This window comes from Dipodomys spectabilis, unplaced genomic scaffold, assembly GCF_019054845.1.
Source record: "Dipodomys spectabilis isolate Male_0828 unplaced genomic scaffold, ASM1905484v1 ptg000669l, whole genome shotgun sequence".
Lineage (NCBI taxonomy): Eukaryota > Metazoa > Chordata > Mammalia > Rodentia > Heteromyidae > Dipodomys > Dipodomys spectabilis.
Genome location: NW_024871346.1, coordinates 609,621 through 627,771, shown reverse-complemented (window position 1 = coordinate 627,771; position 18,151 = coordinate 609,621). Strand labels below are relative to the sequence as shown.

Below are 18,151 nucleotides of genomic sequence, written 5' to 3'. Positions count from 1 at the left end.
TAATTGAGAAAGGAATTCCTGTGGCAGTTCTGAAGCAAGGAAGGCCATGGGCCCGGAAGGGAGAGGCGCGGGGTTTAGTTGCTTCTTCGCTCTCGTCCTTGGGCTGTGGGCATAGACAGTGGCCTCGGGCTTTTCCTGTCTGGGGCAGCGTGGTCCTAAATAGAACAGATGAGTATAGATGGGTGCGGTGGCTGCTGCTGTGTCTACACTAGGTACTGGAATAAAGAGAGACATATTATGAGCCTCTCTGGAAAGCAGGCTCTGTCTCCTTCCCGTTTTTGGCTTGCAGCTGGACAGGGTCACCTAAGAGAAAGAGGCCCCAGTTGAGGCTCTGGGAGGTTCTGTCCAGCCCACGGAATCTGTAGGCAGACAGGGGCAGGGTCCTCTTTCCTTGTGACCCTGCTGCCTGCAGAGGGTTAAGAAGGACTCTTGTCCAGGAGCGTGCACACTGATGCCAGCACTTCATTTGAAGGGAAGCCTGTGGGTTAGACATTGTACAATCTGAGTTGAAATATGATTACAGGACCTGCTGTTGCAGAGACTGGTAATTTATTCTAGCTTTTCCCATCCTGATTGTCATCCACAGAAGCTGTTATTTATTTATTACTGACGCTCGCAGAGCCGCTTCCTTCGCTCAGCGTGCAGCCCGGAAGCCATTCATTATTCTGAATCCCAGTTGCCATGACCTTGTTTGTGTCTGTCTGTGTTTTGTGCCAGTTTCCAGGTCTGCCTTTTCCTTGTGCTGTCAGGACTAAGGGCGGTGCTGAGTCTCACTCTGTGCTTCTTGCCTAGCACTTGAAACTTTAAACATCCTCAAATGTGTCAGTTAACACTTTCAAACAAACAGGAAGGTCTTCATGTTCTATAAAATGAAAACTGTGAGGTACTTGAAGCTTTCTCAATGTGTAATGGATTTGTTGATTTTTTTTTTTTTTCTGATGGTCCTGGGTAACCCTGCTGCTTCACACATCTAGACAAACACTCTGCACTTGAGCTATGTCCCTTGTATTCTAACCCTACTAACATTTTGGTTTGGGGACAGATCTTGATCCCTTTTCCTGGGTTGGTAAATTCAAAGCCCTCCTGCCACGCCTCCAGGGTCAGAGAAAGGCATATACATGCTGCGTGCTACCCCGCCTCGTTGGGTATTCAGGAAAAGAAAATCCTTGGCAAATGCTTTTTTTTTTTTTTAAACTTGCTTGCATCTGAAAACATGTCAGACAGGTTTAGGGTGGGGGAGAAATAACTATGCTGTGCATCCTGCGTGAGGACAGAGCCCAGGGAGGAGCTGGGCCGACGCCTCGTGCCCACAGTTCTCAAGGCGGGGAAGGGCTGCCACTGCACCGTATGGTTTCTGGGACTGGCACACGCCCTTTTCCATGTGCATGGTGCGGTTATGTGTGGTCATGGGCCCTCCTGAGGGCATGTGAGCCTGTGGGGCTCCCGGGGACCTGCCTGGTTCATTAGGCACTGTACCCCTAGGCCCCAGGCCTGGCTTGCCTGTGTGGGTGGGTCCATCTTGCTGCATCAGCTGTCACAGGAAAGGAGCATTTGTTCACCTCTGTACCTAGTATATTGAGAATTTGGTTATGGTGAAAACATTGCTGATACAGTGCCAGAACACTTTCTGTGCATGTCAATGATTATTTCATTTATTAAAGTAACTTACTAAAGCAGTATGGAGGTTCCTCAAAAGACTAAACATAGAGCTCCCCTCTGACCCAGCAATCCCACTCCTGGGCATTTATTCAAATGATCACAAACAAGGCCACACTAAAGCTGCCAGTACAACTGTGTTCATTGCAGCATTATTTACCATAGCTAAGATGTGGAGCCAACCCAGAAGCCCCTGAGTGGAAGAAGGGTCAAGAAGATGTGGTATATATACACAATGGAGTTATATGCTTCCATCAGAAAGAATGACATTGCCCATTTGTAAGGAAATGGAAAGACCTGGAAAAAATTATCTCGAGTGAAGCAAGCCAGGCTCAAAGAAAACTAGGGTGCATGGTTTCCCTCATTTGTCATAACTAGAATATGTCTGATATTTTCAACACAGGGTCTCAATAACCCAATTGCTAAGTGCATAGGACCATAGTGAAGCATGCCAACGTGAATGCCAAGAATTGGAAACAAGAGGTTCTTATTATGTCCTGTATGCAGTTATGTCTATTTCTTTCTTTCTGTTTTAGTTTTCTGTACCCCTTTGTTTGTATTTAAGTTTATCTGATTCATGGAAGGGAAAGGGAATCACAGAAATAGTAAGCACAAAGGATGAACTAATACAACAATAATACAAGACACCATGTTGGAAATGAGCTATACAACTTGGTGGGAGGAGTGGGGAGGGGTAAGTGGGAGAAAATGAGGGAAGGGGTAAATGTTTAAAAAAAAATGTTCTCATTACCTTACTTGTGTAACTGTAACCCCTCTGTTCATCACCTTTACAATAAAGATAAAAACAAAATAAAAGTAACTTACCCAGTTTTTCCTGGGTCTTAGGTGAGTTTTATAATGTTGGAATACATCTTTTCTTGCTTGTACATACAATTCAAGTATATTTCCACAAGTTCTGTCATCTTGTGGAGTATCTGATAATTCAGTATTAATATGAATATCTGCTGATTCAATATTAGTCTGTTGACATGGTTGAATTCCCATGTGTGCTGACTGAAGTCTGATGAAGTCACTTCTCTGATTGGTACCTCACCTGGTAGCCCAGAGCCATCCCAAGATGGGAATACTGGATGAAACAAATACAGCATTAAGTTCCATCCACCTTAGGAGTGTCTCAGGGTTGTAGACCAGTGTGACCCTTGCATTCCTGTGTGGGGCTGCCTGTGCACCTTAGGATACTGGGCATTGTTCCCACCTGACTTCCTGAAGGCCCAGGCTCTCTGTCCCCTGCCCAGGCATGATGGCCAGAAATGCCCCCAGATTCTGCCAAATGTGTCCTGGCTGAGGCCAGATGCTCTGAAGTAATATTTGCCAGTACCCAGTGTAGATGACTTTGAAAGGTTTTCTTTGTGTAAGCATAAATGTAAAAGTGATAGTAGGTGTCATATTGCAATTTGTAACGTGGTCTCAGGTGGTCTTTCTGATGTGGATATTACTGACCTGAGCCTGAGCCGGGGAATGGGTAGAAGCCCGAAGATAATCATTTAAGGTGGGGGGGGTCCCAAGAATCTCCCTAGAGAACACTTTTGCTGCGGCCTTGAGGTCCTAAAGAGAGAAGCTATGGCAGTGCCTACCGAATGGTCTATGGAGGAGCAGATCTCATACCAGAAATCACATCTTCTAACAATATCATTACCGAGCTTATCTCTTACCATAAATCACGTCCTCTAATAATCTCATATCTTACTATAAACAGCATCTTTTTGCCCTTGAAGCCCAGTCTGGAGCTGGTTTTCTCCCTGTTCTCATTGGTTCTTACTGATGGGGGCTGATTTCCTGATGGTGTCCCCTCTGTTTCCTGTCAGGTTGCTGCATCTGCCTTTATCGCTGACCTCCTTGAAGCTGAAGGCTCTGTGGCTGTCTGACAACCAGTCCCAGCCCCTGCTCACGTTTCAGACAGACACCGACCACAGCACAGGGGAGAAGATACTGACCTGTGTCTTGCTTCCGCAGCTGCCTTCTGAGCCTGCTTGTCAGGGTGAGTGTTCTCATGGCTACAAGAGCCAGCTGGGGTTCTGGAGTCCCCTCCTGCTCCCTTGTGTCCCCCACCCCACCCAGACAGGCAAGGTCCCTCGAGCCAGCCCAGGGAAGGCCATGCTTGGGCACCTCTGGGAAGATAGCCCAGTCCTTACAGAACAAGAACCTCTTTATTGTGTCTGAGATTCTGTAAGCAGCTGTCTAGCTATGAATGGCTGTTAAGGCAGAGCATGTAGTACCCTGGAAAGGGCAGCGGTCCCTTAAAGTCGAGACCAAGAAGTGGAGGGTCAGTGGTCAGCCCCACCACACACTGTCTGTAAGCTGGGGGTTGGCGTGAGTCCTTATAGCCTTGTTCTGCACTTTAAAAAGTTATCCACACTCACCACAAAATGCTATTGTAAATCTGTCACTGAGGTCTAGGGTGATGGAAACTGTGGCACTTTGGGGAGAGGAAGGTCCCCAGTCACCCTGCCACTCAGCTCTGTTAGGTGAGCCTTTGAGAGTCTAAAAGAAAGGTACCAGCATCTACCACCTGCACCCACAACCAGTCAGAAAAGTTCTGAAGTAATTGTGTGTTAAAAAAGATTATGGCCGGGCGCTGGTGGCTCACGCCTGTAATCCTAGCTACTCAGGAGGCTGAGATCTGAGGATCGCGGTTCAAAGCCAGCCCGGGCAGGAGAGACCGTGAGACTCCTATCTCCAATAAACCACCAGAAAACTGGAAGTGGCGCTGTAGCTCAAGTGGTAGAGCACTCGCCTTGAGCTGAAGAGCTGAGGGACAGCGCCCAGGCCCAGAGTTCAAGCCCCACAACCGACAAAAAAAAAAATAAAAAAGATTATGAAGGCAAGTGGAACCTTAATTACTTAGAAGGCAGAGGTTAGAGGATCAAGACTTGAGGCCAGCTTGGGCATAAAAGCTGGCAATACTCCATCTGGGCCTGTGGATGAGCACACAGCTGTAATCCCAGGGAAGACACGGTGGCTGGACAACTGATGTGCCGGTCATCCAGTGACTTAGGGAGGCACAGGCAAGACCCCGCTTCAAAACTAAGCACTGCAGAGAGAGGCGGAGCGCCTGCCTGTGCAGCGCAGACCCAGGCCAGCCCCAGGGCCGCCAGCATGGGTTCCTTCAGTGGCTGACATCTATTAGGAACCATTAAACACACTAACCTGGGAGATATTGTACACACTCTCAAGTACGACAACATGTATTAGTAAGAAGAAGGGAACGAACCTGCGCAGGCCCTTTTCTCTTTGATTTTGATGTCAATGTTTTTACACAAAAAACAAAGATGGGGTGGGGTGGGGCGAGCCAGTGGACTGTGCTCCGTGTGGGTGGCGCTGCCCTCCCGGCCCTCCCTCTGTAGCAGAGGGCTGCCAGCCGGCGGGCCTGCTGACGGTGCTTGTCCCCACAGAGAACCTGCCTCGCTGTGGAGCGCTGGAGAACCTGGTGAGCGGCGACTCAGACGAGGCCTGGAATGAGCGCACGGTGCACAGGGTCAGCGCCATCCGCTTTTTAGAGGAGGAGAAGGATGAAGAGGACAATGAGACGGTAGGGGCCGGGGCTCCTTGGCCCTCTGGGGCTGGAAGCGGAGTTTCCGTGTGTTCACCCTGGCGGCACACTTGCTGTGTCGCCCTTCCACACCTAGGAATATATGTATTTTAGAAAACGAGTCTTGGATCTTAGGAATGCTAAGTCATAAAATGTAAGGCAGATGAAATTCTAAGATCCTTTTTTCTTTTTTGTCATGAGAATAGTCCATGGTGCCTCTATTTCCCTGTGATGGTTTTCTCACTTGCCCCTTTCTGCGTCCTTAAGATTGAGAAATCTCCCCCCTGCCCCCGTCCCCCTTGAATGAAATCTCTTCCCTTCCCCCTCCTTATGGCTGGGGCCCTGGGACCCTCGCACAGGCCACATAACCTTCAGGTAGTCTAGTGCAATCTTAGCAGGACAACCCTGAGTCTCGTTCAGAAATCAGGAAGTCAGGCACTGGTGGCTCACGCCTGTAATCCTAGCTTCTCAGGATGCTGAGATCTGAGGATCATGGTTCAAAGCCAGCCTGGGCTAGAAAGTTCCCGTGAGACTCTTATCTTCAATAATGTACTTAAAAAAAATAAAGCCAGAAGTGGTGCTGTGGCTCAAGTGGTACAGCTCTAGTCTTGAGCACAAAGAGGCTCAGGCATAGTGCCAGGCACAGAGTTCAAACCCCAGGTCTGACAAAAAAAAAAAATCAGGACTAGATTTCAGAGAAGCGCTCACCCTTTCTTTCATCAGCCTTGAAAATGTCCCAGAACCTGACACTGCCTCCCCTACCCCCCCTTGCACCAGTGAACCTGCTGAGCAGAGCAGAGCAGAGCAGAGCTCCGCAGCCCTCGGGAAGGGCCGACCAAGCCGATGCCCGAAGATGGCACCGGAGGAGTGAGGGTGGGAGTTAGGGAAGCAGCGTGACCCCATGTCTAGTGCTCGCCACAGCGAGGCCTCGTGGCCTCTGTCGTGCTCCCCGGTGGGGTGGGGTGTTAACCTGGTGCGGCTCCTCCTGAGCTCGGGCCAGGGCGTCGGGAAGACGCTGCTGTTCCACGAGCTCCAGAGCATGTAGCCTGTTAAACAGCAGAGGAGCTTACAAATGGCCCACGCCTGCTCCGGGCCGCGCGTTGAAGGAAGTCAGACCCTTCTGGATAGAATATTAGATTTGATTTGGGATTTTCATTTAATCCTTTGTTTTTCCTCTGTGTACCTGATGAGTATAGCTTAAAAGTGTAATTTTGTTTAGGGAGGTTTATTTCCCGGGATATGAATTCATCTCCTATTTTACAAGGTTTTGGTTTATCTTGGTGGGACGGGTTCGCTGACCCTTGTCCCCTCCCCCAGGGCCGTGCGCGGTCCCCGCAGGCCGCTCTGGGGCGCTGTCCATTGCCCCCTCATACTCGGTAGGGTTTTAAGCCTTGCACGGGGATGCGAACCCGGTGAGTCTGTCCCGGCTGCGCCTACGCACCGCCTCTCCATGTGATTTCAGAGGACGCTGCAGAGACGGGCCACGCCGCACCCCGGAGAGCTGCGACACCTGAAGAGGGCGGCCGAGAGCCTGCGGAACGAGGCGCACGCCGCGGGGGGACTGGATTCAAACAAAAACCAGCTCAACCACGCCGCCGACCGCATGACCACCACGTCTGTGTAGTTCCCCGCCGCGGCCCAGGGGCCGCTGCACCAGTGAGCTCCTCCTCAGCCTCAGCTCCGTGTCCTCCCCTGCTGTGGGGAGGCCCACGCACTCCGGAGGCGCCTCTGCTGCCGTGGCCTTTGCCAGCCCCCCTCCCCCCCACTCCCACCACCCCGTGTCCATTCGAAGGCCCCCCCCCCCCCCCCCCCCAGTGCCTTACTCACTCCTCAACCAGCCATCCTGCGGTGTGCTCCCGGCCGGGGGCTTCCGTTGCTTGGATTCCGGTTGTGTGTAATGCGTAGAATACACTACTGCCCGTGCGGCTTTCTGGGTTGGTCCCGGGGTGAGGGAGAGCAGGAAGGGGGCTCTGTGTCCCCGCCACGCAGGGCCAGGAGAGTTTGAACGCAGTTCTCTTGGAGCTACTGTTGCTAAAGCGTTGGATGTTGGGGGCTGACACTTTTTTAACTTTTTGGCAGCTCAGATGGTGTAAATTTTAAAATTTTGTATAGGTATTTTGTAACAAAAATATGTATTTCCTTTTGTTAATTTTATCTCGAAGACGGTACATATTTTAGTATTTGTGCAGAAAACCAGACCCGTCTCGCAGCGTTTGTCTTATTTGTACCATCCACTCGTGCCTTACTGTATCCCGTGTCACATCACACGAGCTGCGCCCGGCCCGGCCGAGCACTGCGACCGGCGCGCCGCCTGTACTCACCGCCTGGACGGGCGCGCCGCCTGTACTCACCGCCCGGACCAACCGTTCTTAACCAAAAAGAAAGGTGAATTCATCCGCGATGCCGAGTTAGCTTGGCTGATGTGTGTTTGCAGAGATGAACCAAAGGACTCGACTGCTTCCCTTCCATTCCTTCCACGTCGGCTCTTCATGAACACACCCGTCGTGGTGCCATGTCCTGCCTGCTCCAGCGGTGTGTGCATGTGCCATTTGCGTAACAAAGTAGAGCAGAAAAGCACAGGGGAGGAACCAGCACAGAAACTCAGTGGGTTACGTGCTGAAGGGAGCGAACCTTCTTCAAGAAAGCTTTAAGAGTTATATATTTGGATATCAGACCGTAATAAAGGAAAATGCCCTACTGCCCTCACAGAAACAAGTGCAATTCAATTTGTAAATAGGATTTGAATCAAAGTGTAACACAATACTGCTTCGAGATTTAATGTTAAATCCGCTAACTTAAGGGGTATTGGGTATGTTTTAGTATGATTGTTGATTTATTTTGTATGCTGTGACAAAAGAGAATTGTGGTGTCTGGCATCGTGTGGGGTGTGGGGGTGGGGGTTCTCCATTAATAAACTCACCCTGGACCGTGGCCGGGCGGTAAGAAGTGATTATTTGGCGTGTTGAGTGGGGGTGGGAGCCGCGTCCTCGGCGCGTTCCCCGTGGTCGGGGAGGCGGGCGCGGTCTGCTCTGGCAGGCCCTGTGCCTTACGCTCGGGCGCGTCTCACACACAGCCCTCAGGTGTGCGTTCTGACTGGCTGGCCCCTGGACCCCAACACACACAGCATGCACCTCTCTTCTACAAGTTGCCTCTGCATTCTCTTACCTTGTAGGCCACACGTGTGGGTATGGATGATTTTAAACTTCTTCAGTGGAAGTCCGTGGCTCTCAGCTCGTTACTTGCGTGAGTCATTTTAGAATCCACAGGTGCTTGTTTTCTCTACTCAAAGATTTTCACATGCTCCTTTTTTTTTTTTTTGTTAAGCCATTAAAGATGATGCTCCCACCGGGGACCGGGGACTGATCCAGAAAAATGCGACTTTCGCGGTGGAAGGTCACGTTCACACTAAGGACAGCTAGAATTTGCAGTGGTTTTTTTGTTCATTTTCATATATAAAGCTCACCCCGCCCCCAGTTTTTCGAGGCTTTCGGGAGGGGGCTGGGGGGCAGGATGCGTGTGAGGACCGGAGGTGTGGGGTCAGGTTTTCTAGGAGATGTTACGAGCTTAAGCTGTTTGTCGCTACTGTTGTTTTATTTCCTTGTTTGTCCGGTTGGTTGGTGTGGTTTTCTGTTTTCATTTGCAGGATTTTGTCTGTTTTGTTTTCATCTAACTTCATTGTTTCCTTCTAATCATTTATTTGGCTTTAGCCTTAGGATGCTGGGAACAGACTTCAGCCTCACCATGGAATTAGGAGCCCTCCTGAGGCTGTTTGCAGAAGTTCCAGACCTTTCTCTAGGGGAGAGCATTGGTAGCCCTGAGATTGCAGTCGGTTAACAATCCAGCCCAGCCCTTGGGGAAAGGATGGAGGACAGTGTGGGGCTGTGTGTCCTGTGGGGTTGACAGCTACAGTCAGGAAAGAGCTCAGCAGGGCCGGGTTGCCCACTTTTTCGTAGCCCTTTAAAGTCATTGAGGGAAACAGAAGCTGAGAAGCACGCTCAGCCACCCCCTGGACGCCAGGCCGACAAGTGACAGTGGCCAGCAGCCCTCTCTGTCCTGGAGCTTGCAGCTAGCCTGAGACGGGTTTGTTTGCGCTCCTGGGCCGTGCGCTGTTCTGCTGTCATGGCTGCAGCGTGTGCCACCCCCAGAGGAGGCGCTGAACTCTGGAAGTGTGGAGGGAACCCTGCTAGAAAACTAGGTGCAGGTGACTTGCGGAGCGGAGCACATCTCCACTTTGTCGAGTGTTTGCTCCTTGGAAAAGCCGGACAGCTGGTGGGAAAGGGAAGGCAGCCAGCAGAACCTGATCGGGCTGCCTTTGCTCCCGAGGCTGTGTCTGCACACCTTTGCAGGTGGTTTTTGTGCCTTTGAGCTGGCCAGGTGGTGGAATTTGAAGCCATGAGCGCGGCAGTCCCCACGGCAGGCGGAGTTCAACCCCGAGCCTCTGAGCTTTGGCTTGGTGCCGGCGGGTTGGGTGGATTCTCCTGGTTTCTTTCTAAGGTTCAGCGTTTGATTGTAAACAGCTAATGAACTGGAGCCATCAGAAAGTGTTGACAGTGCTGAGAGGTTACGGTTGGAGGTGGGTTTATCACGGTGCGGGTGCCAGGTGAACTGCTCAAGCTGATTTGGCATAGCTCGTGGACAATGGCTAGGGTGGAACAGGAAGATCGAGGCCAACTTGAGCCTTGTTTGCGCCTGGAGCTGGGAATGCCACGATTCTGTCTGCTCCGTGCCTCTCCCACCCCCTCCTCCACAGTGCTGCAGGAAAGTGCTCGCAGAGTCTTTGCTGTACCTCGTCAAACTCTGCAAGCCATACAGAATCACAGGGAACTCGGTTAGTGGGTGACGAGAAAAGAATGGCTAGGATCTCAACATGAAGCCCATGACAGTTCAGTGACTGGCTCTCTGAGAGAGCTGTAATTGGTACTTAGCTTTGAATGAGCTAATCTGTTAGGAATGATTTTTTTTTTTAAGTCCTAGCTACCTTTACTAGCTTGCCCTTATAGAGTGGATTAGTTTGAGGTTGGTGGGGGGGGGGGGGTGGATAAGAAAGATGACTCATGATTTCTATTTTTTATTTAAAATTCTCTTTTTAGAAAGCATTGTTGCGAAAGATTTGGTAAGAAAAAAAATGGTTGCTGTCATTTGGAAACGATCTCCTAAAGAAGCAGAAAAGAGGAAGAATAGAAAACTTAGGTGACTAAGCAGTGGTTGATTTTATTTGAATCCGGCTCTACCACCCCGGTGTTGGAAAGAGAAGACTTGCGCTGTCTTCCTACAGTAGGAAACCAGCTTGGGCTGGGTCGCTAGAGGGTGGCACCCTACATCGATGCTGCGTAAATACCGTTCTTAAGGTAGGTCACAAACGATGTTTGATTGCTTAAAAAAAAATTGGCCCAATTTGCCCAAGCAGCGAATAATCCAGCTTTCTACTGAGCACCCCAAGAAAGTTCCTGGGGAGCCTGGGGCTGCCGTCTTGGGGTTCACACACCTGGTGCTGCTCCCGGCCCCCTCCTCTTGTAGGTGTCTGTGCTTGTTTGTTTAAACCTCGCTTAGCACTACTAGAAAAAAAAAAAGAAGACAACACGCCGGCTTGTCCGGGCACTGAACGTTCTCCCTGCATTTTTTATCCTGCCCACTGGAATGGGTGGGGTGAGTTTCGGTGCTGGTTCGAGAAGTTTCGAGAACAGGCTGTGGGCTGGGCCTGTTGGTTTTAGTCATCTTGGAACATCTGCGGGTCAGGCGCGTGGCCACCTGGCTAGGGAAGGCTGGCGCCTTCTTGTTCTGCCTTTGTTCTTGCAGACGCACCTCGGGGTCCTTCACGGGGCCTGGCAGGCAGCGAGCGATCCTCTTCCAGGCCGTGCTCTTACCTGGACGCCTGAAAGGCATGCAGCCTAGAAAAACCACAGGTAGGCCCGTTGCCTCCATCCCAGCATGCACCTGGCCACGGGTAGAAGCGGTGCGTGGGCCTCGTTCCCTAAAGCCCTTTGCCACTTGTGGTGACTTGACTGATGGCACCATTGACGGCACCTTACCATTGACGGCACGTCTCACGCCCAGCAAACCCTTCTGGCAATCAGCCTGTTGGAAGGAGCAGTGTCGGGAGCCCGACACGAAGCTCTGTGTGGTTCATTCCCCACACCCACCAGGGTGGGTGCGCTCAGCTCTGCAGAAGTGGTATCGGGGAGCGGCCACAGCTGCTCTCCCCGTCCCTATTTGAGGTTAACGTTACAGTGAGGGTGCTCAGGACGGCAGGCCTGTCTCCTTATCCACGCCTCACCCATGTCTAGCACTGGTCCCAGAGTCTCCTGTAACTCCACCAGTGCCGCTCATTCACCAGGCCCACAGTGACTACTAATAGCAGGTGCTTGCGTTTCTAACAGGTGCTTGCATTTCTTCTCTTCCAGTAAGTTCCCAAGGCTGCTGGGCTGGTAGTCCAAGGAACATGCTCGGAGAAACACTGCATAGTGTCAGAAAGCTTGCCTTCCCTTAAGGTTAGGCTCCTGAGAGACCTTTGTTCATTTCCCCAGGCCTCCGTTGACTCATTTGTAAAGTGGGAACAACGCTTTCTCTAAGCCTCACTGATAGACTTGGGGGTTGGGTGCAAGCAGCACACAGGAGGTTCCAGTGGTTAATCGCTTGCACTGAGGCGCTGTGTGTAGGCACGGCACATTCTGCTCTTCAGCAAGCCCCCCTCTAGGCTCTTGATAACGTAAGCAAGCCAACGGGAGCAGAGGATGTGCTCAGGACAGCAGCCATGCTGCATCCCCAAGGCGAGGGACCTAGAAGGCCGCGAGGGTTGATGGCCGGATGTGGTTCGCATATGCAGCCCCAGCCGTGGACTGCAGTGAGGAAGAGCCACGCTGTGCACGTTGGTGAGTCAGTACCTGACCTTCGGTCCAGGGGTCTTTAAACATCCACCCTGCTCTAACGCCCAGCTGCTGGGGGAATTCTGCCACCCCTGGTATCTCAGATTGCAAAGACACAACAGAGTCCCGGCCTCCGCATCCCCAAAGCACTCTCTGGGTTCTTTCTGCAGGGCCTGGAGGCCAGTCTCCTCATTCAACTCCTTTAAGTTCCCTTTATCTGTGATTATCCCCCTCACCCTGAAACATAGGTATCTGATACAGAAACATGTAAGCAAATGCATTATATGTATGTTATATGTGCACACATATATACATAAACACATAAAACTTTCATGGTTGGAAGCATATGTGTGTGTATGTGTGCAGACACATAGGAATTTCCTGGACGTGTCAGCCATGTGTTACAACTCCCTGACACACACAGGTACACAGGTCACACACAGGACTTGGTAGTGTAGTGTTTGCTGTCCCCGGGTCATCTCTCCCTCTTTGGGAGATGTTGGGTATTTGCTGTGGGAATGTCTAATTTTGTCGGTAATAATCCCATTAAAATGAAGTCCAGGAGTCCTCAAATGAGAGTCTGTCGGATGTCACGGTTAAGGTTTTCTTCACACAGGGTCACATGTCTGTTCGTACACACCGGGACGAAAGGGCTCTCCAAACCTCTGGCCAGGCTGATCATAGCTGCCACCCGCTCCTCATTGCCCCAGAAGGCAATGGCTGCACTGTCCGTGGATCACAGCCCCGTGTGCCGGTACCCTGCCCGTCCCCCTGGGCTGGCTTCAAACAGCCAGAGCCCTGGGCCTGGCCAGCATGGTCCCCGGCCTGCTCCCCCAGCACCAGGTGCCCTGCCACATGCCTGGGTCACCCTTCGGTCAGAGCTCAGGAGCTGCGGGCCCCCTGCCCCCAGTCCTGTTACTGTGTGGATTGAGCAGCACCATCGCGTGACTGGTCGGGCCATCACGGAAGCTGTTTAGCATTCTGTAGGCAGAGATTGCTGAAGAGCGGTTAAGGCGCAGCTGCAGGCCGGCCTGGGTCACGTGCGTGGACCACCAGCTCCTTCCCCGTGACACGGGTACTCTGTCGCCTTTCGTGGAGCTCCTTCCAATCCTCATTCACTCTCCCTTCCTTCCTGGCTGGGCCAGGGTGCTGAAGCAGAACTGCCCTCTTCCCCTCCACTTCCAGATTTCCACCCCTCCCCCACCTCCAGTACATCCCACCCAGAAAATTCCTTGTGTGGACCACGAGACATCCCCGTGACCACAAGCAGTGGGCACGCGTCTGCTCTTGCCTTTCCTGGCTGCTTGGACCCCATGGACGGGACCCTGCCCCTTGGAATGCCTGCCGTGGTGCTTTTCCAACTTTTGGAGCACAACGAAGGAAGGACGTTTTGCGTAGCAACCCAGCAAACTTGTATGTGTCCCCCAAATGAGCTCCCTGACATCGTGCTTGCCTGTGAAGTACACAGAAGGAGCTCTGGCACTTCCGAGTGCATTTTCATTAGGTACCAACCGCAACCGAGCCAGCTTGTGCAGCTCATGAATGGGTGGGTTTCCATAACCTACCTTTCTCTGCTTCTCCCCGATGTCTTACCATCTTCCCAAATTCCTCCCTCCCCCTCAGCCTCTCTCCTCAGCCTTCTGCTCTCCATGAATGAATTTCCTACCACGTCCAACCTTGAATCTCCACAATGAGCCTCTGCGGGAAGGTGGTTCCTGGCCATTCAGTTCCCAGAGTCCTGCACTGGTGATGACCAGAGGGAACTGCGTTCTGGGTGGAAGCTCATGGACCTGGGTCTCACCCAGGACAAAGCCGAGGGGAAAACCAAGCACAAGGCTCTGCAAGGGTCCAGTGTAGAACAGGTGTCTCTGGTTGTGCTGCGTTTTGTTTCCAGTTGTGATTGTTAAATGTGAGTCTTAAGTCATCTCCTCTCAAACAACAGCACAAGTCTGTCATCAATTTGTCAAGAAGAGATAATGTCTCCTGCATGGAGTGGCCGTGATCTGTGTCAGGCTCTCTAGGCTGCAGTGTGCCCATGAGGCCAACTCCGTTTTATTCTCAGAATGCCATGAGCTTGAGACATTATCCTCACTGGAAAGGCCAGGACATGGGCATAGGCAGTATGATAGACTTGCCCACAGTGTCTGCTCTTGTGCTTGAAGTCAAGATGGTTTGACTTACCCCTGCACTTTTCCTTGCACAACTCCAACTCCCGTGTTTACAAAACTCTTCAGATCAAGTAGAATTGTGGGTGGTAATGGTGCCGATACAGAGACATGAACAATGCAAGCAATCCTGGTCCAGCTGTCTGGTTCCCTCAAGCTAGGAGGTCCCCCTCCCCAGCTTCTAAAAGCGACGGGGAGGGATACAGCACCGAGGGGCAGAGAGCCTGGGGGAGCCTCTCACCAGCCAGCACCGGTGGGCTGCCTGTCTGGTGAGGAACATGCTGGAAGGGGACCTCCCAGACTTGAAGAGAGCTACGCAGCAGAGAGCGCAGGGAGGCGCAGTGGGGTCTGTGCTGCGGAGTGGAAGGAGGTGATGATTGGGGGGGAGTTGGGTTTGTAGCTACGACAGTGTTGGCAGCAAAAGGCACAGAATGAAAGCTGCCTGGCTGACAGGCCTCCGGCAGAAAAGAACCTTTGCAAAGGAAATAGGGCTTCGTAGCCGCTCTCGCGCTTTGGGAAGAAAGCGAATACAGCGTTCATGAGTCGGAGCTTCTGTGGGTTTCCCCGGGGAGTCGGGCAGCACCCTGGGTGTCATTTTCTGGGCTACGTGACAAGGTTTCTCCATTACATGTGGTCACCACGTTGGAGTTCTCGCTGGAGCGCTCAGCCGACTTCTGGGCATTTCAGGAGAGCAGGGTCAGGCGAGGCCGGGCGGCCCTGGTGCTGTGGCTGAGCCCAGCCCGCCTGGAACTCGGTGCTCCGCAGCCCAGGCCCTCTCTGGAGAGCTGAACAAACGTCTCACATCGGCCTAAGTCCTTCTGGCGGCTCAGCTTTCCCTGAAATACGTTCTTACTTATAACACTCTGAATGGTGTTATAAGGGAGTCCCCGGTGAGTGGGCTCCGAGGTGGAGATGCATCATGAGAAAGAAGCTCAGAGCCTCAGTCGTGGTGAGTGAGGAGGGGGAGGCTGGGCAGTGGCTCTGGGCGAGCGCTCGTGCAGCTCAGCCAGGTTCCGGCCGGACCAGCAGTGAGGTCAGGATCTGTAGAAGGCAGGAGTGCATCCTGGGACCGGGGATTCCCGTGGGCTGCCGCTGGAACCGAGGCACAGGACAGCTGGCCTCGTTGGTGGAGGGCGGGGCCTGCAGTAGACACAGAGCAGGGACAGCAGCTCTTCCTTCTCAAGGGGTTCGGAGCTGCCGTCACCGCATCCACCTCACATGGGATCTGAAGCACATCCCAGCACTTACTTAATTTTAAATAATTTCAAAGATCCCAGTGTTGGTTGCAGGGCTTGAACTCTGGGCCTGGACGCTGTCCCTCAACCCTTCAGCTCAAGGCAAGTGCACTACCACTTGAGCCATTGCACCACTTCTGGTTTTCTGGTGGTTTATTGGAGATAAGAGTCTCACGGACTTTCCTGCCTAGGCTGGCTTTGAATCATGACCCTCAGATCTCGGCCTCCTGAGTAGCTAGGATGACAGGCATGAGCCACTGGCACCCAGCAAACCCACTTTTTTATTCTATTTGTTTTGTCTAATGAGAGGAAATTAGGAATCATTGATTTACTGAATTCTTATCTGATTCTACATGTCATAAAATTGTCTTTCGAGTCAGAAATAAAGAGCTGATAGTTGTTTTCCTCTCTCTCTGTCTTTTGGGTTGCCACACGGTCTTGATTTCCAGTTCAGGAGTGACCTTTGACTTTGCCAGTCCCAGATACCTCTGCTTCATAAATCCATTCTTTACCAATACCTGTCGTTAGTTCAAAGGCTGCAGAGCGAGTATTATTTTCCTTGTCTTTTCAGAGTCCATTTAAATGAAATTTTTCAAAAGAAATGAGAGCAGAAAGTAAACACGGGAGGGAAAAGAGAAGTTTCCTTTGGGAACGATTTCTCATATTGGTTTGTGGTCCAAATTCATACTAACTGTGGTTTAAAATGAAACGAATCAAAACTCCAGCCCTGCGTTTCACTAAAGCCACTCCGTGCTGGGAGTGTGCCCCTGGATTATTGCACGGGAGAGACACAAGTCCGTTCTGGAAGAACGTGACTCGGGCCCACAGGGAGCGTCCAACAGGTCCTGACAGCGGGCGCAAACATTTCTACCACGGGGGATGGAATGAGCTGGTGAACTTCAGATGCAGACACAGCCAGGAGACCCGAAGTCGCATTTCCCAGGCTGCTCCACAGCAAGGCGCGTCTATCTAGTTGCTTTCGAGGCTGAGCGCTGGCTACTGTCCCCTCCTCCTCCTTCTCCCCAGCTGCGCAAAGACCATCACCGCTGATTTGCTGCACAGACTGGGTCTTGGATGGCCCAGCCAAGGCTGAATGGACAGTAAAGCAAAGATTTTAGTCTCTCCTGGCCATAAGGTCTGTTCTTACAGAGGGGAAGCAGCTATAAAAAACAGAGCAGTGGGCGGACCAAGTGAGGGGTCAGCCAACCACCCAGCAGGGGGGCCAAACCCAGGCTGCCATCTGTGTTGTAAATAAAGTTTTATTTACACCCGGCTGTGGCCACCCATTGCTCTGGGGCCTGGAGTTTCAGGTTTCTGCATTGAGGATGTTGCATTAGCTACGAGTACCCAGAAAAGCCGTCGGGACAGCCGACATTTTTGTGGAGAGCCGGAGGGAAGCAGAGAGCACAAATGCAACGTTGTTCCGTGATTACCTCTCTCCACATCAGACCTGTTCAATAAGGCAGTGCAAATTTTCTCACCTATATTTCGAAGTTGTGAAAACAGCGTGTGTTTATAATTCACGGTTATGTATTTGCCAAAATGAAGGAGGCATGGCATTGCTTTTGAACCCGAGTTTGTACAGAGAAGAGGGTGTTATTTGTTAAGAGTGAAAAAAAAATTAAAAGAGGCTAGAAACGAAGAGCATAAACAGCAGGCAAGCTGCATTCTCAGAAGTTTTGTGAGTATATCAGAGGATTTTTCAGATTTCAGGTGTCTCTGGGTAAGGGCTGTATGTTGTTTTCCATACCACTTCTGTGCAGTTTTGAAGGGCAAAGCAAACATGAGGCGTGTGTCTGTTCAGCCTCCTGAGAGCTGGGATTATAGGTATGAGCCACCAGGGCCCAGCTTTTGGTTGTTTGTTTTTTTTTTTTTTTGGGTCTGGTTGTGGGGCCTGAACTCTGGGCCTGGGTGCTGTCCCTCAGCTCTTCAGCTTAAGGTGAGCGCTCTACCACTTGAGCCACAGCGCCACTTCTGGCTTTTTTCTTATGTGGTGCTGAGGAATCGAACCCAGGGCCTCATGCATGCAAGGCAAGCGCTCTACCACTGAGCCACCTCCCAGCCCAGGGCCCAGCTTTTGTTATTCATTTTTTTTCATACACACTGATGTTTTATTTTGTCTTTCATTTTTAATTGTTGAAAGGAGTTTCACCCTGAATCACAGATAAAGAAAAAAAACCAACAACCACCAGTTTCTGAAAGGACTACAGGATAGCTCTCAATTTCAACTCAGGGCAAAACATCCTTTTACATCTCCAAGACAAGTTCTGCGTCACATTCTCAGAAGAGGCCAGGTTTGCTTCAAATTCTGGCTCCCTTAGCTCATCCAATTCTTTTAATTAATTAATTATTTATTTATTTTTATTGCAAAAATACCATACAAAGGGGTTACAATTACATGGGCAAGGGTAATGAGTACATTTCTTACCATGCATTGTTGCCTCCTCCTTTGTTTCCACATCCAATTCTTTTAATACGTTGTGTTTTATTGGCCTGTCCCATTTTCCTCAGTCACTTGCTAAAATTATTCTCGTCAAACCTCGAGTGGCTTCTTAGTTCCCCAGAGCAAGAAGCAAGTCTTCCATTCCAGCTTGTATAGAGAGGAGAGTACCTCTCACTTCCTCCATCTTCTGCCCAGTTCTGCCACTGTGGCCATGTTCTTATAAACAAAAACAAAAACAG

General features: G+C 51.2%; 1 protein-coding gene across 1 annotated transcript in view; it reads left to right on the top strand.

Annotated features, from left to right (window-relative positions):
• The window catches only part of Lrrc1 (leucine rich repeat containing 1), a 90,637-nt gene extending 82,500 nt beyond the window's left edge, over window positions 1-8,137 (top strand). The window contains exons 12-14 of the mRNA XM_042672094.1: window positions 3,483-3,655; window positions 5,070-5,206; window positions 6,669-8,137. Of these exons, the coding sequence (XP_042528028.1) occupies window positions 3,483-3,655; window positions 5,070-5,206; window positions 6,669-6,830 (472 nt within the window). The 3' untranslated portion in view covers window positions 6,831-8,137. The remainder of the gene's footprint in view (window positions 1-3,482; window positions 3,656-5,069; window positions 5,207-6,668) is intronic.
• Window positions 8,138-18,151: the final 10,014 nt, after the last annotated feature.